At 41.8% G+C, this 25,828-nt stretch overlaps 1 protein-coding gene across 3 annotated transcripts in view; it reads left to right on the plus strand.

Moving 5' to 3' along the window:
• ABCA2 (ATP binding cassette subfamily A member 2) overlaps positions 1-25,828 on the plus strand; it is a 123,133-nt gene that overhangs the window by 71,245 nt on the left and 26,060 nt on the right. For 2 of the 3 annotated variants that reach the window (XM_063432964.1, XM_063432966.1), the window contains 15 exons: positions 412-602; positions 1,026-1,176; positions 1,484-1,688; positions 2,208-2,372; positions 2,516-2,696; positions 2,802-3,014; positions 4,030-4,226; positions 14,504-14,674; positions 15,005-15,177; positions 16,361-16,523; positions 16,801-17,082; positions 17,371-17,577; positions 18,355-18,457; positions 24,366-24,691; positions 25,339-25,552. In XM_063432964.1, coding sequence (XP_063289034.1) covers positions 412-602; positions 1,026-1,176; positions 1,484-1,688; positions 2,208-2,372; positions 2,516-2,696; positions 2,802-3,014; positions 4,030-4,226; positions 14,504-14,674; positions 15,005-15,177; positions 16,361-16,523; positions 16,801-17,082; positions 17,371-17,577; positions 18,355-18,457; positions 24,366-24,691; positions 25,339-25,552 — 2,942 coding nt within the window. The remainder of the gene's footprint in view (positions 1-411; positions 603-1,025; positions 1,177-1,483; positions 1,689-2,207; positions 2,373-2,515; positions 2,697-2,801; positions 3,015-4,029; positions 4,227-14,503; positions 14,675-15,004; positions 15,178-16,360; positions 16,524-16,800; positions 17,083-17,370; positions 17,578-18,354; positions 18,458-24,365; positions 24,692-25,338; positions 25,553-25,828) is intronic. The other variant, XM_063432965.1, reaches the window with a different exon arrangement.

The following is a 25,828-nucleotide window of genomic DNA, read 5'->3' on the forward strand; positions in this document are numbered from 1 at the left end:
TGCAGTTTTTAGCTAAGAGGATAGGGCACAGGGGTGTTATGATTAATTAACAAGCAACAATTTTATTTTAAATAATTATGTAAGACCATTTAATTCCCTTACAAAGCACATGGCGTTTCTAAATAATATTTTGAAAATATATATTGGTATAAATAGAATGCTCACATATTTGAAGATTGGATGGGGTATTGCACACACAAGGCGGTCCCATGCCTTACCTTAATCTCTGCTCCAGATGTTAGTTTTCTATCTATGGGTGTAGTTAGAGGAAATCCGTTTTATACAATTTAAAGGAAATATGTCAATCTATAAACTATGGCTGACAAAGCTCTGTGATGACAAGACTGATGACGCTTTGCTTCTCATTTTCTAAGAAGGAGATTTCCCGTTTCTGATTTCCCTCTGTTCCAGGTAATGAAGATGATGGGTCTGAATAATGCCGTGCACTGGGTGGCCTGGTTCATCACAGGGTTTGTCCAGCTGTCCATTTCTGTTACTGCACTGACCGGCATCCTGAAATACGGCCAAGTCCTCATGCATAGCAACGTCTTCATAATCTGGCTCTTTCTCTCCATCTACGCTGTGGCCACCATCATGTTCTGGTGAGTAAGAGCAGCTAGGGTGAAAACACAGTGGAGAGGCTTCCAGAGAAGTCTGTGGGGAAGATAAAATATGGATATCTACATCTGGAACATCACAGAAGGAAAGGGGTTCTCGCAACATCTGGAACATCATAGTTGGGTGGGCTATGGATATTTGAAAGACCTGGATGGTCACAGGAGAATAGGGCTATAGTTACCATCAACATCTAATGGTAATGGGCTGCGTAAAATATAGATATTTGCAACATCTTGATATGTGTTCATGGCTAGCACTGTTAACATTATATTGTGTACAATCTGTCAGAAACATGTAAATAGTAAAGATAGCAACAAAAACAAAATAGATCTCAAAATGTTAGAAAAATGTATTTTACTCAAATGCTTGCTTACCATGCACTGATTATGTTCCCTTCTTCCATGCAGTTTTTTGGTGTCTGTGCTGTATTCCAAGGCCAAACTAGCATCCGCGTGTGGTGGTATAATCTACTTCTTGAGCTATGTTCCATACATGTATGTGGCCATCCGAGAGGAAGTAGCTCATGATAAGATCACCGCCTTTGAAAAGTGCATCGCTGTGAGTAATGTCCTGTACCTACCACCTTTCCTTTTAACCACCCACAGGCATATATCACACAGTAAAAAGCAGTAATCTTGAAGCCTTTTGATGAAGAACCATGTGCGGGTCACAATAGTCAAGATATGTGTTAATGTTCCTATGCTTAAGTTAGGTCAACAGTCAAAACTGTTCCAGACACCGTAGGTCCATTTTCACTCTTCTCTCATATCTATCCATTGGTCTATCACTTGTCTTCATGTCTTATCACCCCCTATCTCTCCTTTAACTGATGTTTTGTGTTTTTCCTCACAATATGTTCCTGCAGTCCCTCATGTCTACAACAGCCTTTGGTCTCGGCTCCAAGTACTTTGCCCTCTATGAGGTGGCTGGCGTAGGGATTCAGTGGCGCACGTTCAGCCAATCCCCAGTAGAAGGAGATGATTTTAACCTTATGCTGTCCATGATGATGCTGATCATCGATGCTGTGGTTTATGGGGTCCTAACATGGTACATTGAAGCTGTTCACCCAGGTAAGTAGCCTTGGTCCATACCTAGGTCAATGCAAGCTATAAGAAATTCACAATTTAACATGGGATTCGTTCAAAGTAACATAGCTTTCCAGACAAGATACAGAATCCCGTCACTGTATCACCTAAGGGATGGTTTGGCTTGAAGAGAAGTCCATTTTCGTTTGTATGTTGGTCTGTTTTTGGTTTATTTGTTTTGTTTGTTTCTTTCTTTTTTCGACTCCAGACGTGTGTGTGTGTGTGTGTTGTAATGTTTCGCTGTGCTCTGAATTATAAAACATAATATGGAGACGTTTTCTATTTTTGTGTTATATCCAGTCTTGTTGGGGTTGGGTTATAAGAGGTGTAGATACTATTCAGGCTTTCAGATATCATTGATGTTATTCTCCTATACAACCTTACAATAATAGAAAAGCAGTTTGCTTTGAAATCCTGTATGTGTCTATTAGATTGCTGGCATTCTCTCAGTAGGCAGCAGATTATTCCGTTGTACAGTCATTAACTCCTTTGATTTTATACCAGGCATGTATGGTCTCCCACGTCCCTGGTATTTCCCTTTGCAGAGATCTTACTGGCTAGGGAGTGGCCGGATCGAGTCTTGGGAATGGTCCTGGCCATGGTCACGCCCACCACGCCTTAGCATCATGGAAGAAGACCAAGCCTGTGCAATGGAGAGTCGACGTTTGGGTAAGTATTAGAAACACCAACCCACATATTTAACATTCTGCTTGTGGGCAATTCATTCACGATTATTTTAGTGTTATGTTTTTGGTATGAAAAGATCATTTCAATTGTTGTGTTTTCTAAAGATTTCTTTTATCACTTTATAGAGGAGACACGTGGCATTGAGGAAGAGCCAAACCACCTACCCCTGGTTGTCTGCGTAGACAAACTTACCAAAATCTATAAGACCGGAAAGAAACTGGCATTAAACAAACTAAGTCTAAATCTCCATGAGAATCAGGTTGTTTCTTTCTTGGGGCATAACGGAGCTGGCAAAACAACCACCATGTAAGCAGAGAATGCGTTCATCTCTCTCGTATTGTGATATTGAAATAGCTAAGGTACAAGTATTATCAATGTAACCTCTTAAATATATCTTCTTCTCATGAACAGGTCGATCCTAACTGGCCTCTTTCCCCCTACCTCTGGCTCTGCGACAATTTATGGCCACGATATACGCACAGAGATGAACGAGATCAGAAAAAGCCTTGGGATGTGTCCACAGCACAATGTGCTCTTCGATAAGCTGACAGTGGAGGAACATCTTTGGCTCTACTCTCGATTAAAAGGAATGGCAGAAGACGAGATTCGAAAGGAAATGGACAAGTATGTATCAAGACAGGACAATAGCAATCAGTATCATATTCAATAGCAAGGGAGTTCTTCTAGCTCATGTAGTTGCAAGTCCAGCAGTATCTGGGCTTCACGTTTGTTTCCACCCGGTATACAGATATTTGATATTGATTCTCTATTATTCCAGATTGAATTAAGAAATATGGGAGCTTTGCTGGTGGCTGTACAGCTTATCTGTTATGTTATATGCAGCCATATCAGTGCTTTGTTTTTGTTTGTTAATTACTTTTTTGCATTATAATATTTATGTCATTAATTTACTTATTTACAGGGCTGACCTATATCTATTAGCTCTATAGTCAGTGCATGTAACCGGACATATTATAACTTCTGTTTACAGAACCTACCTCTTTCATTGGATGTTTGTAGTTTTTTATAAATGATGAATAACATTTTAGTACCTCATCTACTACTCAGTAAAAGGTGAGAGTTGGCTTTATTTTAATGCCTGCTAAATATATCCTCGTTATTTTAAGCCTTTGAGCTCTTGAAATTCAGACGACTAAAAAGACTAGAATTTGAAAAAGCTTTATTTTATCCCCAAAATATGCACATTCTATTATTTAGCAGGTCATTCATCTTAAAAAAAAAAATATATATATATAATATATATTCCAAAAATGTGCCTTTAATTATTACAATATAACATGCTCCCAAAATTTTCAAGTTTAAAAAAAGATGAAAGAAAGTCTTAGATTTTAGGACATTTTATCTTCATGAAAATTAAGTGTGATTGGTATTAGAAAAATATAGTACAATACTGTCTAATTATTGTGAGGCTCATATACTTCAGAAGGTTGTATTATTATAATACACTGTGTTTGTAGTGATTGTTACGTTGTGGCATTGTCCTGGAGAACACGATATCCTGTATTTTAGCTGTAGGTGGCTGTTTGAAGATTCACACTAGTGTTAGTGGTTTATAGGATGAAAGGGTGGCCTGGGGTTTTTAAGGAAATGTGGCACCTGTGAACTTGTTGTTTCATAGAATGATCGAGGACTTGGAGCTGTCCAACAAACGCCATTCTATGGTCCAAACCTTGTCTGGTGGCATGAAAAGAAAGCTTTCTGTGGCAATTGCCTTTGTCGGGGGCTCTAAAGCCGTTATACTGGATGAGCCAACTGCAGGAGTCGATCCTTATGCAAGGAGAGCTATATGGGACCTAATACTAAAGTACAAGCAAGGTAAACCATGTATGGGTTTCAGGAGAACTTTGGATTCCTTGTGTCCTACGTACAAGACCATGCCTCCCAAGTATACTTATTTCAGATGGACAGTCCCTATTTTAGGCCCAAATCCCTCTGCCTTTATTTTCTATCCTAATTTCCCTCTTTTCTAAGAGCTTCATATTGTTGTTGTGTCTGAGTGTATAACAGAGCTCCACAGCAATAATACTCCCAGTAATGTGTCTGAGTGTATAACAGAGCTCCACAGTAATAATACTCCCAGTAATGTGTCTGAGTGTATAACAGAGCTCCACAGCAATAATACTCCCAGTAATGTGTCTGAGTGTATAACAGAGCTCCACAGTAATAATACTCCCAGTAATGTGTCTGAGTGTATAACAGAGCTCCACAGCAATAATACTCCCAGTAATGTGTCTGAGTGTATAACAGAGCTCCACAGTAATAATACTCCCAGTAATGTGTCTGAGTGTATAACAGAGCTCCACGGTAATAATACTCCCAGTAATGTGTCTGAGTGTATAACAGAACCCCACAGCAATAATACTCCCAGTAATGTGTCTGAGTGTATAACAGAGCTCCACAGTAATAATACTCCCAGTTATGTGTCTGAGTGTAGAACAGAGCTCCCCAGCAATAATACTCCCAGTAATGTGTTTGAGTGTATAACAGAGCTCCACAGCAATACTACTCCCAGTAATGTGTCTGAGTGTATAACAGAGCCCCACAGCAATAATACTCCCAGTAATGTATCTGTGTATAACAGAGCTTCACAGTAATAATAATAAGCCCAGTAATGTGACTGAATGTATAACAGAACCCCACAGCAATAATACTCCCAGTAATGTGTCTGAGTTTATAACAGAGCTCCACAGCAATAATACTCCCAGTAATGTGTTATAACAGAGCTCCGCAGCAACAATACTCCCAGTAATGTGTCTGAATGTATAACAGAGCCCCACAGCAATAATACTCCCAGTAATGTGTCTGAGTGTATAACAGAGCCCCACAGCAATAATACTCCCAGTAATGTGTCTGAGTGTATAACAGAACCCCACAGCAATAATACTCCCAGTAATGTGTCTGAGTTTATAACAGAGCTCCACAGCAATAATACTCCCAGTAATGTGTTATAACAGAGCTCCGCAGCAACAATGCTCCCAGTAATGTGTCTGAATGTATAACAGAGCCCCACAGCAATAATACTCCCAGTAATGTGTCTGAGTGTATAACAGAGATCCACAGCAATAATACTCCCAGTAATGTGTCTGAATGTATAACAGAACCCCACAGCAATAATACTCCCAGTAATGTGTCTGAGTTTATAACAGAGCTCCACAGCAATAATACTCCCAGTAATGTGTTATAACAGAGCTCCGCAGCAACAATACTCCCAGTAATGTGTCTGAATGTATAACAGAGCCCCACAGCAATAATACTCCCAGTAATGTGTCTGAGTGTATAACAGAGCCCCACAGCAATAATACTCCCAGTAATGTGTCTGAGTGTATAACAGAGTTCCACAGCAATAATACTCCCAGTAACGTGTCTGAGTGTATAACAGAGCTCCACAGCAACAATACTCCCAGTAATGTGTCAGAGTGTATAACAGAGCTCCACAGCAATAATACTCCCAGTAATGTGTCTGAGTGTATAATAGAGCCCCACAGCAATAATACTCCCAGTAATGTGTCTGAGTGTATAACAGAGCTCCACAGCAATAATACTCCCAGTAATGTGTCTGAGTGTATAACAGAGCTCCACAGCAATAATAATACCAGTAATGTGTCTGAGGGTATAACAGAGCCCCACAGCAATAATACTCCCAGTAATGTATCTGAGTGTATGACAGAGCTCCCCAGCAACAATACTCCCAGTAATGTGTGTGAGTGTATAACAGAGCTCCACAGCAATAATACTCCCAGTAATGTGTCAGAGTGTATAACAGAGCTCCACAGCAATAATACTCCCAGTAATGTGTCTGAGTGTATAACAGAGCTCCACAGCAATAATACTCCCAGTAATGTGTCTGAGTGTATAACAGAGCTCCACAGCAATAATACTCCCAGTAATGTGTCCGATTGTATAACAGAGCTCTACAGCAATAATACTCCCAGTAATGTGTCTGAGTGTATAACAGAGCCCCACAGCCATAATAATACCAGTAATGTGTCTGAGGGTATAACAGAGCCCCACAGCAATAATACTCCCAGTAATGTATCTGAGTGTATAACAGAGCTCCCCAGCAACAATACTCCCAGTAATGTGTGTGAGTGTATAACAGAGCTCCACAGCAATAATACTCCCAGTAATGTGCCTGAGTGTATAACAGCAATAATACTCCCAGTAATGTGTCCGAGTGTAGAACAGAGCCCCACAGCAATCATACTCCCAGTAATGTGTCTGAGTGTATAACAGAGCTCCACAGTAATAATACTCCCAGTAATGTGTGTGAGTGTATAACAGAGCCCCACAGCAATAATACTCCCAGTAATGTGTCTGAGTGTATAACAGAGCCCCACAGCAATAATACTCCCAGTAATGTGTCTGAGTGTATAACAGCAACAATACTCCCAGTAATGTGTCAGAGTGTATAACAGAGCTCCACAGCAATAATACTCCCAGTAATGTGTCTGAGTGTATAACAGAGCCCCACAGCAATCATACTCCCAGTACTGTGTCTGAGTGTATAACAGAGCTCCACAGTAATAATACTCCCAGTAATGTGTGTGAGTGTATAACAGAGCCCCACAGCAATAATACTCCCAGTAATGTGTCTAAATGTATAACAGAGCTCCACGGCAATAATACTCCCAGTAATGTGACTGAGTGTATAACAGAGCTCCACAGCAATAATACTCCCAGTAATGTGTCTGAGTGTATATCAGAGCTCCACAGCAATAATACTCCCAGTAATGTGTCTGAGTGTATAACAGAGCTCCACAGCAATAATACTCCCAGTAATGTGTCTGAGTGTATAACAGAGCCCCACAGCAATAATACTCCCAGTAATGTATCTGAGTGTATAACAGAGCTCCCCAGCAATAATACTCCCAGTAATGTGTCTGAGTGTATAACAGAGCTCCACAGCAATAATACTCCCAGTAATGTGTCTGAGTGTATAACAGAGCTCCACAGTAATAATACTCCCAGTAATGTGTCTGATTGTATAACAGAGCTCCTCAGCAATAATACTCCCAGTAACGTGTCTGAGTGTATAACAGAGCTCCACAGCAATAATACTCGCAGTAATGGGTCTGAGTGTATAACAGAGCTCCACAGCAATAATACTCCCAGTAATGTGTCTGAGTGTATAACAGAGCTCCACAGCAATAATACTCCCAGTAATGTGTCTGAGTGTATAACAGAGCTCCACAGCAATAATACTCCCAGTAATGTGTCTGAGTGTATAACAGTAATAATACTCCCAGTAATGTGTCTGAGTGTATAACAGCAATAATGCTCCCAGTAATGTGTCTGAGTTTATAACAGAGCTCCACAGCAATAATACTCCCAGTAATGTGTTATAACAGAGCTCCGCAGCAACAATGCTCCCAGTAATGTGTATGAATGTATAACAGAGCCCCACAGCAATAATACTCCCAGTAATGTGTCTGAGTTTATAACAGAGCTCCACAGCAATAATACTCCCAGTAATGTGTTATAACAGAGCTCCGCAGCAACAATACTCCCAGTAATGTGTCTGAATGTATAACAGAGCCCCACAGCAATAATACTCCCAGTAATGTGTCTGAGTGTATAACAGAGACCCACAGCAATAATACTCCCAGTAATGTGTCTGAGTGTATAACAGAGCTCCGCAGCAACAATACTCCCAGTAATGTGTCAGAGTGTATAACAGAGCTCCACAGCAATAATACTCCCAGTAATGTGTCTGAGTGTATAACAGAGCTCCACAGCAATAATACTCCCAGTAATGTGTCTGAGTGTATAACAGAGCCCCACAGCAATAATACTCCCAGTAATGTGTCTGAGTGTATAACAGAGCTCCACAGCAATAATACTCCCAGTAATGTGTCTGAGGGTATAACAGAGCCCCACAGCAATAATACTCCCAGTAATGTGTCTGAGTGTATAACAGAGCCCCACAGCAATAATACTCCCAGTAATGTGTCTGAGTGTATAACAGAGCTCCACAGCAATAATACTCCCAGTAATGTGTCTGAGTGTATAACAGAGCTCCACAGCAATAATACTCCCAGTAATGTGTCCGATTGTATAACAGAGCTCTACAGCAATAATACTCCCAGTAATGTATCTGAGTGTATAACAGAGCCCCACAGCCATAATAATACCAGTAATGTGTCTGAGGGTATAACAGAGCCCCACAGCAATAATACTCCCAGTAATGTATCTGAGTGTATAACAGAGCTCCCCAGCAACAATACTCCCAGTAATGTGTGTGAGTGTATAACAGAGCTCCACAGCAATAATACTCCCAGTAATGTGTCAGAGTGTATAACAGAGCTCCACAGCAATAATACTCCCAGTAATGTGTCTGAGTGTATAACAGAGCCCCACAGCAATAATACTCCCAGTAATGTGTCCGATTGTATAACAGAGCTCTACAGCAATAATACTCCCAGTAATGTGTCTGAGTGTATAACAGAGCCCCACAGCCATAATAATACCAGTAATGTGTCTGAGGGTATAACAGAGCCCCACAGCAATAATACTCCCAGTAATGTATCTGAGTGTATAACAGAGCTCCCCAGCAACAATACTCCCAGTAATGTGTGTGAGTGTATAACAGAGCTCCACAGCAATAATACTCCCAGTAATGTGCCTGAGTGTATAACAGCAATAATACTCCCAGTAATGTGTCTGAGTGTATAACAGAGCTCCACAGTAATAATACTCCCAGTAATGTGTCTGAGTGTATAACAGAGCCCCACAGCAATCATACTCCCAGTAATGTGTCTGAGTGTATAACAGAGCTCCACAGTAATAATACTCCCAGTAATGTGTGTGAGTGTATAACAGAGCCCCACAGCAATAATACTCCCAGTAATGTGTCTGAGTGTATAACAGAGCCCCACAGCAATAATACTCCCAGTAATGTGTCTGAGTGTATAACAGAGCCCCACAGCAATCATACTCCCAGTACTGTGTCTGAGTGTATAACAGAGCTCCACAGTAATAATACTCCCAGTAATGTGTGTGAGTGTATAACAGAGCCCCACAGCAATAATACTCCCAGTAATGTGTCTGAGTGTATAACAGAGCCCCACAGCAATAATACTCCCAGTAATGTGTCTAAATGTATAACAGAGCTCCACGGCAATAATACTCCCAGTAATGTGTCTGAGTGTATAACAGAGCTCCACAGCAATAATACTCCCAGTAATGTGTCTAAATGTATAACAGAGCTCCACAGCAATAATACTCCCAGTAATGTGTCTGAGTGTATAACAGAGCCCCACAGCAATAATACTCCCAGTAATGTGTCTGAGTGTATAACAGAGCTCCACAGCAATAATACTCCCAGTAATGTGTCTGAGTGTATAACAGAGCCCCACAGCAATAATACTCCCAGTAATGTGTCTGAGTGTATAACAGAGCCCCACAGCAATAATACTCCCAGTAATGTATCTGAGTGTATAACAGAGCTCCACAGCAATAATACTCCCAGTAATGTGTCTGAGTGTATAACAGAGCCCCACAGTAATAATACTCCCAGTAATGTGTCTGAGTGTATAACAGAGCTCCACAGCAATAATACTCCCAGTAATGTGTCTGAGTGTATAACAGAGCTCCACAGTAATAATACTCCCAGTAATGTGTCTGATTGTATAACAGAGCTCCACAGCAATAATACTCCCAGTAACGTGTCTGAGTGTATAACAGAGCTCCACAGCAATAATACTCGCAGTAATGGGTCTGAGTGTATAACAGAGCTCCACAGCAATAATACTCCCAGTAATGTGTCTGAGTCTATAACAGAGCTCCACAGCAATAATACTCCCAGTAATGTGTCTGAGTGTATAACAGAGCTCCACAGCAATAATACTCCCAGTAATGTGTCTGAGTGTATAACAGTAATAATACTCCCAGTAATGTGTCTGAGTGTATAACAGCAATAATGCTCCCAGTAATGTGTCTGAGTTTATAACAGAGCTCCACAGCAATAATACTCCCAGTAATGTGTTATAACAGAGCTCCGCAGCAACAATGCTCCCAGTAATGTGTATGAATGTATAACAGAGCCCCACAGCAATAATACTCCCAGTAATGTGTCTGAGTGTATAACAGAGATCCACAGCAATAATACTCCCAGTAATGTGTCTGAATGTATAACAGAACCCCACAGCAATAATACTCCCAGTAATGTGTCTGAGTTTATAACAGAGCTCCGCAGCAACAATACTCCCAGTAATGTGTCTGAATGTATAACAGAGCCCCACAGCAATAATACTCCCAGTAATGTGTCTGAGTGTATAACAGAGACCCACAGCAATAATACTCCCAGTAATGTGTCTGAGTGTATACCAGAGCTCCACAGCAATAATACTCCCAGTAACGTGTCTGAGTGTATAACAGAGCTCCGCAGCAATAATACTCCCAGTAATGTGTCTGAGTGTATAACAGAGCCCCACAGCCATAATAATACCAGTAATGTGTCTGAGGGTATAACAGAGCCCCACAGCAATAATACTCCCAGTAATGTATCTGAGTGTATAACAGAGCTCCCCAGCAACAATACTCCCAGTAATGTGTGTGAGTGTATAACAGAGCTCCACAGCAATAATACTCCCAGTAATGTGTCAGAGTGTATAACAGAGCTCCACAGCAATAATACTCCCAGTAATGTGTCTGAGTGTATAACAGAGCCCCACAGCAATAATACTCCCAGTAATGTGTCTGAGTGTATAACAGAGCCCCACAGCAATAATACTCCCAGTAATGTGTCTGAGTGTATAACAGAGCTCCACAGCAATAATACTCCCAGTAATGTGTCCGATTGTATAACAGAGCTCTACAGCAATAATACTCCCAGTAATGTGTCTGAGTGTATAACAGAGCCCCACAGCCATAATAATACCAGTAATGTGTCTGAGGGTATAACAGAGCCCCACAGCAATAATACTCCCAGTAATGTATCTGAGTGTATAACAGAGCTCCCCAGCAACAATACTCCCAGTAATGTGTGTGAGTGTATAACAGAGCTCCATAGCAATAATACTCCCAGTAATGTGTCTGAGTGTATAACAGAGCCCCACAGCAATAATACTCCCAGTAATGTGTCTGAGTGTATAACAGAGCTCCACAGCAATAATACTCCCAGTAATGTGTCTGAGTGTATAACAGAGCTCCACAGCAATAATACTCCCAGTAATGTGTCCGATTGTATAACAGAGCTCTACAGCAATAATACTCCCAGTAATGTGTCTGAGTGTATAACAGAGCCCCACAGCCATAATAATACCAGTAATGTGTCTGAGGGTATAACAGAGCCCCACAGCAATAATACTCCCAGTAATGTATCTGAGTGTATAACAGAGCTCCCCAGCAACAATACTCCCAGTAATGTGTGTGAGTGTATAACAGAGCTCCACAGCAATAATACTCCCAGTAATGTGCCTGAGTGTATAACAGCAATAATACTCCCAGTAATGTGTCTGAGTGTATAACAGAGCCCTACAGCAATCATACTCCCAGTAATGTGTCTGAGTGTATAACAGAGCTCCACAGTAATAATACTCCCAGTAATGTGTGTGAGTGTATAACAGAGCCCCACAGCAATAATACTCCCAGTAATGTGTCTGAGTGTATAACAGAGCCCCACAGCAATAATACTCCCAGTAATGTGTCTGAGTGTATAACAGCAATAATACTCCCAGTAATGTGTCTGAGTGTATAACAGAGCCCAACAGCAATCATACTCCCAGTAATGTGTCTGAGTATATAACAGAGCTCCACAGTAATAATACTCCCAGTAATGTGTGTGAGTGTATAACAGAGCCCCAGAGCAATAATACTCCCAGTAATGTGTCTGAGTGTATAACAGAGCCCCACAGCAATAATACTCCCAGTAATGTGTCTAAATGTATAACAGAGCTCCACGGCAATAATACTCCCAGTAATGTGACTGAGTGTATAACAGAGCTCCACAGCAATAATACTCCCAGTAATGTGTCTGAGTGTATAACAGAGCTCCACAGCAATAATACTCCCAGTAATGTGTCTAAATGTATAACAGAGCTCCACAGCAATAATACTCCCAGTAATGTGTCTGAGTGTATAACAGAGCCCCACAGCAATAATACTCCCAGTAATGTGTCTGAGTGTATAACAGAGCTCCACAGCAATAATACTCCCAGTAATGTGTCTGAGTGTATAACAGAGCCCCACAGCAATAATACTCCCAGTAATGTGTCTGAGTGTATAACAGAGCCCCACAGCAATAATACTCCCAGTAATGTATCTGAGTGTATAACAGAGCTCCCCAGCAATAATACTCCCAGTAATGTGTCTGAGTGTATAACAGAGCTCCACAGCAATAATACTCCCAGTAATGTGTCTGAGTGTATAACAGAGCCCCACAGTAATAATACTCCCAGTAATGTGTCTGAGTGTATAACAGAGCTCCACAGCAATAATACTCCCAGTAATGTGTCTGAGTGTATAACAGAGCTCCACAGTAATAATACTCCCAGTAATGTGTCTGATTGTATAACAGAGCTCCACAGCAATAATACTCCCAGTAACGTGTCTGAGTGTATAACAGAGCTCCACAGCAATAATACTCGCAGTAATGGGTCTGAGTGTATAACAGAGCTCCACAGCAATAATACTCCCAGTAATGTGTCTGAGTGTATAACAGAGCTCCACAGTAATAATACTCCCAGTAATGGGTCTGAGTGTATAACAGAGCTCCACAGCAATAATACTCCCAGTAATGTGTCTGGGTGTATAACAGAGCTCCACAGCAATAATACTCTCAGTAATGTGTCTGAGTGTATAACAGAGCCCCACAGCAATAATACTCCCAGTAATGTGTCTGAGTGTATAACAGAGCTCCACAGCAATAATACTCCCAGTAATGTGTCTGAGTGTATAACAGTAATAATACTCCCAGTAATGTGTCTGAGTGTATAACAGAGCTCCACAGCAATAATACTCCCAGTAATGTGTCTGAGTGTATAACAGAGCTCCACAGTAATAATACTCCCAGTAATGTGTCTGATTGTATAACAGAGCTCCACAGCAATAATACTCCCAGTAACGTGTCTGAGTGTATAACAGAGCTCCACAGCAATAATACTCGCAGTAATGGGTCTGAGTGTATAACAGAGCTCCACAGCAATAATACTCCCAGTAATGTGTCTGAGTGTATAACAGAGCTCCACAGTAATAATACTCCCAGTAATGGGTCTGAGTGTATAACAGAGCTCCACAGCAATAATACTCCCAGTAATGTGTCTGGGTGTATAACAGAGCTCCACAGCAATAATACTCCCAGTAATGTGTCTGAGTGTATAACAGAGCTCCACAGCAATAATACTCCCAGTAATGTGTCTGAGTGTATAACAGAGCTCCACAGTAATAATACTCCCAGTAATGTGTCTGATTGTATAACAGAGCTCCACAGCAATAATACTCCCAGTAACGTGTCTGAGTGTATAACAGAGCCCCACAGCCATAATAATACCAGTAATGTGTCTGAGTGTATAACAGAGCTCCACAGCAATAATACTCCCAGTAATGTGTCTGAGTGTATAACAGAGCTCCACAGTAATAATACTCCCAGTAATGGGTCTGAGTGTATAACAGAGCTCCACAGCAATAATACTCCCAGTAATGTGTCTGAGTGTATAACAGAGCTCCACAGCAATAATACTCCCAGTAATGTGTCTGAGTGTATAACAGAGCCCCACAGCAATAATACTCCCAGTAATGTGTCTGAGTGTATAACAGAGCTCCACAGCAATAAAACTCCCAGTAATGTGTCTGAGTGTATAACAGAGCTCCACAGCAATAATACTCCCAGTAATATGTATTTAAACCACAATAACTGTGTTTAGAAATCAGTCTGTGATAATAAGATACATTGTTCTTGTTCTAAGTTACATTTTAGTTTTATGAATTGTTATTAATAAATCGCCTAAAACATTTCCGAACAGCACTGTCCCTTTCTACCCCCACATTCACAAAATAAAAATGTCCATTTTTGTCCATTTAAATGCGAGGCTGAGAAACGCATTTCATGACTGGTGCTGAGTGACTGAGCCCCGTGGTTCTCTGTTATTCCTCAGGTCGGACAATTCTTCTTTCTACACACCATATGGACGAGGCCGACTTGCTCGGGGATCGGATCGCCATCATTTCTCATGGGAAGTTAAAGTGCTGTGGGTCACCACTGTTCCTAAAGAGCACGTATGGAGACGGTTACAAATTAACAGTAGTGAAAAAACAGAGCGGCCCAGGTATGTAATGTCTCCGGTTATCCAATGGTTGAAATAATTGTGTTTTTTGATTCTGACACATGCTTGATTTTCCATTAGGTATTTCTCATGATTTATATTTAGTTATATTATCATCCCTTACACCCCTCATTGTTTACTAAACTCTCCACTTACTCAGAAGGATCTCTCCCATCTTCATACATGCCTATCTATTCACTATTTTTGATTCCCCCTGTTCTGTTATTTATCCACCCATGATCCATCTAGCCAGCTGGATATCTCAGAATTCAATGCTGTTTTTCATTCTCTCTATTTTCTCACGTAGATTTCATCTGCTTTCTTATCTTTCAGATTCGGGTAACACCAACAACTTTTGCGTGAGTTCTTGTTCTGAGTCCCGGGTGTCTCAGTTCATAAAAAAATACGTGGTATCCTGTCTGTTAGTTTCGGATACAAACACAGAATTGTCCTACATCCTCCCCAGTGAGTCGGTCAGAAAAGGCTGCTTTGAACGTCTCTTTCAGGTAAAATGGCCAAAGCAACCACCCACTTAAATTCTCAGGTCTTTATAGGCATAGAAAACTTAGGTCAATGCTGTGACTTCTGGACAAGGCTCATAAAAAATGTCTGAACCCACCTAGTCAATTGACTATTATTTATTATTATTATTATTGCCATTTATATAGCACCAACAGATTCTGTAGCGCTTTACAATATTATGAGAGGGTGATTTAACTATTAATAGGACAATTACAAGAAAACTTACAGGAACGATAGGTTGAAGAGGACCCTGCTCAAATGAGCTTACAGTCTATAGGAGGTGGGGTATAAAACACAATAGGACAGGAAATAGCAATCAAATAAAGTAGGAGTGAAGGGGAGAATCTGATGGCGGTAGGCAGGCTATTCCATAGGAAGGGAGCTGCCCACGAGAAGTCCTGCAAGCGTGAGTTGGCCGTACAGTGCGAGCAGCGGACAGGAGAAGGGCAGACCGGAGAGAGACCGAGGAGGGACATACCTATGGATCTGTGAAGAGATATGAGGGGCTAGAATTGGTCAGTGTTTTATAGAAATGGGTTAGCACTTTGAATTGACTCATATAGGATACAGGGAGCCAATGTAAGGACTGACAGAGGGAAGAGGTGTGAGAGGTCCGACTAGAGAGGAAAATCAGTCTGGCAGCAGTGTTCATTATGGACTGTAGCAGTGCAGTACGGATTTTGGGAAGACCAATCAGGAGAGGGTTACAATAATTAATGAGTGAAATTACTAGAGCATGGACAAGCTACTTGGTAGCATCTTGCGTAAGAAAGGGGCAGATGCGGGCTATGTTTTTAAGATGGAATCTACAGGATTTGGCGACATACTGGGTGTGAGGCTCAAAGGTGAGGCCAGAATCAAGTATGACGCCAAGAAAGCACGCTTGCAAGGATGGACTTATGTGGATACCACTCATTTGAAGGGAGAGCGAAAAAGGAGGATCAGTATTAGGAGGAGGAAAGACAAGGAGCTCAGTTTTAGAGAGATTGAGTTTCAGAAAGCGGGAGGACATCCAGTCAGAGATGGAAGAAAGGCAAGCAGTGACACGTTGCAGGATGGCACGGGAGAGGTCCAGGGAGTTTTTTTTCCATACTCTCGGATTAGAAGACCTTCCTGCTTACCCAAGTGACAGTCGTAGAAACAGTCTTGTTTTCCTTGTTTCTGCAGCACTTGGAGCAGAACCTGAGTGATCTGGAACTGACCAGCTTTGGACTCATGGATACCACCTTGGAAGAAGTTTTTCTCAAAGTTTCTGAAGAAGATCAGTCTCTGGAGAATAGTGATGCAGGTAGAACCCCAAGCAGACACAACTCTCAGCAACAAAACCAAGGTAGAATTGCTGCAAAACCCTCAAATGAGTGAAATAGATAATTACAGAGCAGTTTTTATAGTGTAATAAATTTAGTCCCACCAAAGGACAAGACAGAATCATCAGTTCTGTCATCAGTTCAATCATCTGTGTGTATTCACACATTCTTTTCTGGTTCTGTTGTTATTGTTAGCTCCTGACCACAGCACCAGAAACCATTGTCTGTGAGACAACGAGAAGAGAGCACCCTACTCTCATCTGTTTCGTCTTGTCTTCCTTCTTACTTTTTTTCTTCTAGATCTGAAAGAGTCCAAGAAAGACACCTTGAGGCCTCTTATTCAACTTGACACAGCCGAGGAATCGCCTCAGCTAGTGCATACCCTTATGAAACCAGAAGTGGAACTCAACAATTTTGCCTCCGGTAACCGGCTTGGTCAGTCGCCAGGTTCTCTGAGATCTGGCTCATCGTCCTCGGTGGGTTCTGTACGTGGAGAAGAAGGCGGAGCATATGCGGAATTCTACGGTGACTATTCTCCCTTGTTTGATAACTCTCAGGATGCAGAGAACCTGAGTTTGCATGGTGAGTATAGTCTTGTCAGGAACAGCTTGTGACCAGCATATCAACTTACAGACATGATTGGGAAAGGGGCTACTTTTGTGTGCTGATAGTCTAAGTTCTATAGTTTTAGCTGTCATTGTATACTTGTTGGGTCTTGGTCCATTCATTAAATGCTGCCATATGCCCACGTCTGGCTTGTGTTTTACTTGGTATAAATTGGGCACTAACCCCCTATGATTGGCAAATTAACGTAGAAAGAGGTTATAATATATAGAGTTTAGGGAAGACACTGTGTTTACCTTGCCCCAGATCACGAGACAGAGGAGCTGGTGTTGGATGGGCAAGGAAGTTACAAGCTGGAGGGATCATGGCTCAAACTGCGTCAGTTTCATGGACTAATCGTCAAACGATTTCATTGCGCCAAGAGGAACACCAAGGCTTTGTTCTCACAGATCTTACTGCCTGCATTTTTTGTCTGTGTGGCAATGACCGTGGCACTTTCTGTTCCTGAAATTGGTAAGTGTCCAATATCGTAATGTTTACCAGAATGTAATTTCTCCTTCCTCATAAATACCACGTGTGCACAGCTTGTGGGTCAGAATTCTTCTAACACTGTGGATGTAGTTATGGTTGTTTACTAAACAGGACATGGTGGAGAATTGACAAGGACATTGAACATTTTAGGTAAAAAATAACAAAACTGGAATAATTTTCCACCATAGCTATAAATTTTACAATTTCGTGGTCCAATGTCCACAATTCAGAATTCATTGAATGATACCCGGGTATGAGTCTGTTTGTAAAATCCCTGAATTAAATTTGGATAAATTTCAGGGTAGAGTAAAATACTTTCCTTTTAAACTGACGACATTTTCATGAATGAAAATTATATGAGCATTAAAAAACTAAAAAGTGATTTACCAAACAGAGTACTGACAGAAATTAATTAATGAATTGCAAACATTAGGCCAAATGGCTAAATAATTAAAAAATCTGCAACTCTGCGATTTTGGAAGAATATTTGCAATTTCCTTGTCAATTCCTCTAAATTTTGGGAATAATTTATAATACGGAATAGGTTGTTATCACTACAAATCTTAATCCATCTAGCTTTTTCACCAACAATTAAAAGCCTCCAATTGTGAATAGCATATAACGTTGTTAGCACATTAGTTATCCGTGAAATAAGAAATACAGTGGAGCGCCCCCTACAGGTTATTCATGGAGTGGAAGATGCTGTTTAAAGACTGTACAGGACAATCCATTCATTATTTGGTTCTTTGTTTCCACCAGGTGATCTACCGCCACTGATTCTGTCTCCATCGCAATATCACAACTACACGCAGCCCAAGGGGAACTTCATACCTTACGCCAATGAGGAGAGGCCTGAATACATGTGAGTTATTTTCTGGTTTGTTCTAAATCAATGACTTTATTATGACTGTATATTTTACTGGGGTTAGCCTATATCTCTATACAGGCTAGGCAGGGCCGGATTAAGAGCCCAGTGGGCCTGGTGCTGATAATCATGATGGGCCTAATTACAAAATCTTATTGACCAAAAACACTAAAACAGTCCTACCTCCTAAGCGTCATGTATCTGATGGAGATGATGCTGTAGGGAAACTCATAGGATGCAACTATGAGAAAACACATACCCTTTGCTAATCTAATGCTTTCATCTTTCAAGTAAACCCATACCCCCTAACAGCAGTGTCCAGTAAAGCAGGAAGTCTATGGATGCAGTAAAAGGGTGGGATACTGACACAAATCTCATAACCAGAACGGGTGAACATACACAAAAAGGGGGAATGTCTGTGTCCCTATGTCTCCTAGTCCCTTAGTGTTTGTGTCCTCATGTCTCCCAGTGTCCCCATGTCACTAGGGGACATTGGGAGACATTGGGACATTGAGAGACATTGGGACACTGGGAGACATGGGAAACAGATACTAGGGAACACTGGGAGACCTAGGAAATCTGAGACTCTTGGGGACACTGTGTGACAGACACAAGGGGACACGGGGAGACATGGGGCACTGAGACACTGTGATATATAGGGGACACTGGAGACTTGATAAAAACCTGGGTACAGGTCAAAATGTTGTGGTGTCCAATAAACCTGCTTAAAGCTATCACAGTGAGTGCCTGAGATTTTTTCTTTTATACTAGGGGACACTGAGACACTACGGGCACAGACACACTACGGGCACAGAGACACTATGGGCAGAGAGACATGGGGCACTGAGAGACATGGGGCACTGAGAGACAAGGGGCACTGAGAGACAAGGGGCACTGAGAGACATGGGGCACTGAGAGACATGGGGCACTGAGACACTGATACATAGGGGACACTGATACATAGGGGACATTGGAGACTTGATAAAGACCTGGGTACAAGTCAAAACGTTGCGGTGTCCAATAAACCTGCCTAAATCTCTCCCAGTGAGTGCCTGAGATTTTTTTCTTTTATACTAGGGGACACTGAGACACGGGGACACAGAGACATTGGGAGACTAGGGGACTTTGGGAGTCTAGGGAACACTGAGACACTAGGGACACTGGCACACTACAGACACTGAGAGACACCAGGGACACATGGGGATACTGAGATACTAGGGACACTGGCTGGGAGACATGGGGACACTGCCATGTCTCCTATGTCTCAAAGTCGCCCAGTGTCCCCATGTCTCCCTGTGTCTCCATGCCTCTCAGTGTCCCCATGTCGCCAGGTGTCCCCTAGTGTTTGTATCCCCATGTCTCCCAGTGTCCCTTGGAGTCTGTGTCCTCATGTCTCCCAGTGTCCTGATGTCACTAGGACACTAGGGGACACTTAGAGACATGGGGACACTGGGAGACATGGGGCCACTGAGACACTAGGGACAGTGGCTGGGAGACATGGGGACACAGACTAGGGGCCACTGGGAGACATGGGGCCACTGTGTCCCTAGTGTCTCAGGGTCATGGGCGTCCGAATGGGGGGGGGTAAAGGGAAGTACCCCCCCGGATTTTTCAGCTTGTGCTGCTATTTTTCGTTTTAGTGTGAGAATACAGTGCAGTAGGTGGCGCTGTGAATGGAGAAAGGCAGGAAGCTACAGCTTATCCCTGCCTCTCTCTCATGACTGAAACCGCAGGGGAGCAGCACAGAGGCAGCCTACAGAGCAGGTAAGTGAGGGATGGGGGATAAAGTAGAAGGAGCAGCAAGGAGCAGGAGGGGTCAGCAAGGAGTAGAAAGGGTCTGCAAGAGGCGTCAGCATGGAATAGGAAGGGGCAGCAGGAAGGGGTATGGATGGTCTGCAAGGAGCAGGAGGGGTCACCAAGGAGTAGGAAGGGTCTGCAAGGAGCAAGAGGGGTCAGCAAGGAGTAGAAAGAGGCAACAAGGAGTAGGAAGAGGCAGCAGGAAGGGTCTGCAAGGAGCAGGAAGGGTCTGCAAGGAGCAGGAAGGGGCAGCATGGAGTAGGAAGAGGCAGCAAGGAGTAGAAAGGGTCTGCAAGGGGCAGGAGGGGTCAGCAAGGAGTAGTAAGGGTCTGCTAGGAGTAGGAAGGGGCAGCAAGGAGAAAGAAGGGGCAGAAAGGAGTAGGAAGGGTCTGTAAAAAGCAGGAAGGGTCTGCAAGGAGCAGGAAGGGCAGCAATGAGCAGGAAGGGGCAGGAAGAATCAGAAGGGAGACTTTGGACCTTCTCATCTCCCCAGGTAAAAACAAACAATATCAGTGTTAATGTGTTCACTTTTATTTACTGAGTGTCAGGAAACACAGAGGGCCGCTGGGTAGGGGTGCCGCTGATTGGCTAGATGGGTCAGCTAGCACTCTAAGCCAAACAGTAGCTCCCCATTCATAAAAACGTAAAACATTTTTATGAATCGGGAACTAACGATTGGCTTAGAGTGTCAGCTGACCACTCTAGCCAATCAGCGGCACCGATGCCCAACATCAGTCTGCACTTCCTGACACTCTGTTTCAGAAGTTGAAAGTTGAGCGACCTGGAGATCTGGAGCTGAAGGAAGCCTTTGGGGTTAAACCATTTGAGAGCGGTTTCACCCCTTCAAAGAAAGAGCACCCAGGGGCCTCCTTGCATCACAGCATTTTCATTTAGATAAAGTTGTTATGGTGACCAGAATGTTCCTGTAATTTGATGAAAGGAACACTATAGTGTCAGCAATACAAACATATATTCCTGACACCATAGTTGTGAAAACGCTATTCATCCTTGCTTTATGTGAAAATGACTATGCTCCTTCCCTTTCTTGAAACTGTCAAAAAGGGGCCAAGCATGGATGTCATTACAATTATGCCCCCCCTCCCCCCCTGAAAAATTCCTGCGGACGTCCATGCTCAGGGTCCCCATGTTCCCCAGTGTCCCAATGTATCAGCGTCCCCATGTCTCGGAGCTGCTGTCTGGACTCTCTGTGCAGAGCTGCTCCCCCGCGGATCAGTGAGTAGAGAGAGGCAGGGAGGGAGATGCCGTAACTTCTTATCACTGCCTCTCTCCACACAAACAGTGACCCCTACTGGCCGGCGCTGGTATTGCAGAATAATCTATGTTTATACTGAGACAGACATTTGTATTGCCGGTATTACTGCAATACCGGCACCGGCTAGGCAGCCTCAAATACCTGAGAAATACTTCTGAGAAATACCTGGCAACCCTAAGAAATACATGAGAAATACCTGGCAACCCTAAGAGTAGTGTGTAAAAAAAAAAAAAAAAAAAAAATTTTTTTTTTTTTTTTTAAAACCAATGGGCCTATTCCATGGGCCTGGGCCTGGAGCTGCAGCTCCATCAGCCCCTATGTTAATCCGGCCCTGAGGCTAGGGCGCCCACTGTAGGCAATAAATTATCACTCACTCGTGGGCACAGTCACAAGTAGAAACCCTTGGTTTTGGGCTTATTATCTTACAGAGACAGGACTGGTGCAATCACATTCTTAGTTTGCGACTCAGTAGGGCATTGAGTAACTCTGCCGATAGTAAAAATTATGTATTGTATCTGACAATTTCCACACAAAGGAACTCGTTAACTGGCCTCCGTTCATCCTTTGGAAGTCAATAGCTGAAAGCGAAGGTTTGGTGAATAATCTCATCAGGTGTTAAATTGAGCTCAAACCAGATAAACGTGATAAATAAGCCGCCAGTTTTGTAGAACAATAAATGTTACATGTTAACTTGTGCTAAAAAGATATAATGCATTATTAATACATCTGCCTTACAAAGCTATGGACGGAAACTGAAAACAGAGAAAGAACCAAAGACAAAAAAAAGCTATATTTTGTGCCTACAGGAATCCTAGCAAATTTATAGGTTTGTAAGGGGAAAAAAAACTGTTTAAAAATATGGCAATTCCCTCACCTGTCAATCAATTACCTAAGCTGATGGTACAGCGCTCTATGCAACTAAGTGAGTGATAGGAGAGCAGGAGAACCCTCACAACAGCTACATTTCATGTGCTGTAGTTGCTGTGATAATACTCTAGTGAGCCCATCCCGTGCTTGCTGGGTGAATATTTGAACAGAATAATAGGTGTCACTCCATTCTGATACAAATGGGCAATTAAGCCAGTATGTTGGCGTCATGCGAGAGGATTGCCCCACTTGGGGCAGTGTTCGTAAGCAGAGCAGCTTTATAGTAAGGAGGTCTGGGAGCCCTGTGTTAGATGAGTATTTAGTTAGCAGTTCCTAAAGCAATTACATCAATTTATTTTTTTATGATAAATGACACGTTGATTACTCTTGAAGGTGGTAACGATCCTGACAGGTTCACCTGGTCTAAAAAATACAACAAAATATTTTCAGAATATTAAAAATACATCTATATCAATTTTAATATACAGAGAAAGTTACTTTAAAAAAAAAATGCATATAATAAACTCAATCTGCTAAAAGAGAAAACTACAAGCTCAATCATTCTGACAGAATGACAGAGAATTTTTATTTATAGAATATTTGTTTTATACGTTTCTTTCGTTTTATTTTGTTTTATGTCAAAGTGAACATGTATGTATTTGTTTTCATTTAAAATATATATTCTTTATCGCTATACTTTTGTTTCTTTAATGTACTTTTTTTTAGAGAATACATTTTTGATATAGTACGTTATTACAGACTAAGTCCATAATTATTGGCCTTTTGGATTCCCCTCTGTAGCTGGGTTCCAAATAAGTAAATCTTCTCCTCGGATTCATGTAACCGTTACAGCTTCACCAGTTGGGATTTTTCAGGAATCACTGCTGGGCTTATCTCTGCAGTAACATTCAGCTGCTCAGTAATTTAAAGTGCAATCGTTCTCCGCAGGACAATACGTTAGCTATCATTTAATTAGCTGAGAACCCCTTAATTAAAAGCCCATTTACTGATTATTTGAGCAGGGTACTGGAGACGTGTGTACGAGGAATACCCATCACACTAAGATGGAAATTAATGCACGTATGTATTCTTACTTTATCTAGCCAGTCACATTTAAAATCCACTGCATTGCTCTTTTATTAGTGGAATGAGCAAATTAAACATTGTGTAAATTAACATACTCTCCCGTTTTAATCCCAGAATACTGCTATACTACAACTCCCAGAAACCATTGTTGTGTAAAAAAAAGCTTAATTTTACTTTATTTGTTATGCAAATATTTGTAATTCAGTATCTATATAATGCACTAAAAACAATGGGCGTATTAACCTCTAATATGTCACCTCATGTGTTGTGGTACAAATTAAAGGGACACTATAGTCACCTGAACAACTTTAGCTTAATGAAGCAGTTTTGGTGTATAGAACATGCCCCTGCAGCCTCACTGCTCAATCCTCTGCCATTTAGGAGTTAAATCCCTTTGTTTATGAGCCCTAGTCACACCTCCCTGCATGTGACTTGCACAGCCTTCCATAAACACTTCCTGTAAAGAGAGCCCTATTTAGGCTTTCTTTATTGCAAGTTCTGTTTAATTAAGATTTTCTTATCCCCTGCTATGTTAATAGCTTGCTAGACCCTGTAAGAGCCTCCTGTATGTGATTAAAGTTCAATTTAGGGATTTAGATACAATTATTTAAGGTAAATTACATCTGTTTGAAAGTGAAACCAGTTTTTTTTCCATGCAGGCTCTGTCAATCATAGCCAGGGGAGGTGTGGCTAGGGCTGCATAAACAGAAACAACGTGATTTAACTCCTAAATGACAGAGAATTGAGCAGTGAAATTGCAGGGGAATGATCTATACACTAAAACTGCTTTATTTAGCTAAAGTAATTTAGGTGACTATAGTGTTCCTTTAAATATTATATTTCATGTACTGTGTACATCCCTATTTTTGTCTTCCTTGGCAGGATCAAGCAATCACCAGACGCTGGGCCTCAACCAATTGTTAACTCCTTTTACCTGCCGTCTGGCATCGGAGCAACTTGTGTCCTGAAGACTGCGTTTAATAGCACATTGGACCAGTTAGTGCAGTCCCTCAACTTAAACAGCAACGAGTCGAAGATGTTGGCAGCTCAGTACTTTGACGCCATGTGTGTGGACTCCTTCACCCAAGGCTTGCCACTCTCTAATTTTGTACCTCCGCCACCTTCACCAGCCCCATCTGATTACCCACCTGAAGAGGACAACTCTCACCCCTGGAATTCCAGCACCTTCTCACCAACACCTGTCCGAGGTAAATCAGAAAATTCCACTAAACGAACATGTTTAAAGCGACATACTAAGCACCAAATACTCGACATCTTATTGTGGTGGTTGTGATGCACAAGAGTCCACAGAGGGGCTTAGCTCAGCACCGATAGCCTATCATTGCTGTCCAATCTGTACAGATAATTAGATATGAAATTAATTATTATCTTGGTGGGAACACAAGGGCAGAGCTTTGAATGCCAGGAAAACATCCATTTTGGTCAAACTGCATGAAAACTAAAAATAAATTGGAGGAACTGCACCCAAAGACTCCTTACAACATAACCGCTACAATAAGCTGTAACACACAACATGCTGTAGTGGTTACAGTCTTTAGAGTATCCCTTTAAACAATTTGCATTAATGCTCTTCTAATGCCCCAGCACTTGATACAATTCAGCTTTCCATACAAATTTAGAGAAATCTTGGAAATCTCTTTAATGAAGACTTGATAGAATAAAAACGTTCAGTCTATTTTACATACCGTGGGGGGATTTAGAGAACGTGAGCTGTGTTGTACATTTCATCATGACTTGTGGTTCTGTCTCACGTCTCATAGAAAGCCTGAAATGTTTAATAAGATTAGGAAAAGTCCTTCGATGGTTACATGCGCATTTCCATCTTTCTCCACAGAAGCTATTACCACCCCACCGTCTCTCCCGGGACGTATACACGAGCCAGTAAGGTGCACTTGTTCCATGCAAGGAACCGGCTTTTCTTGCCCCAGTGGCGTTGGTGGACACCCACCACAGATGAAAGTAGTGACAGGAGACATTATAGTGGACATTAGTGGGCGTAACGTGTCGGAGTACCTGCTTTATACATCAGACCGCTTCCGGCTTCACAGGTAAAATTACCAAATACGAATTGGTGAAAAATAGGTCCTTTCCATTTTAATGTGATATTTGTATATCCAATCCCTAAACCTCTCACAAGATAACTCATTTTCTGTACAGAAATACAGTACCTCCAGCCCAGTATATTTGCATTTAAAAGAAGTGAACTTGTGTTCTCTGCAGCAATGTATTTGCTAGCTGGTAGGAGAACATATCGTTTTAACATCTGCAATCTGCTGAACCCCATAACAAGAAAAACGAAACAGAAAATAGGAAAGCCAATGTCA

The sequence above is a fragment of the Pelobates fuscus genome, chromosome 9 (assembly GCF_036172605.1).
Source record: "Pelobates fuscus isolate aPelFus1 chromosome 9, aPelFus1.pri, whole genome shotgun sequence".
Lineage (NCBI taxonomy): Eukaryota > Metazoa > Chordata > Amphibia > Anura > Pelobatidae > Pelobates > Pelobates fuscus.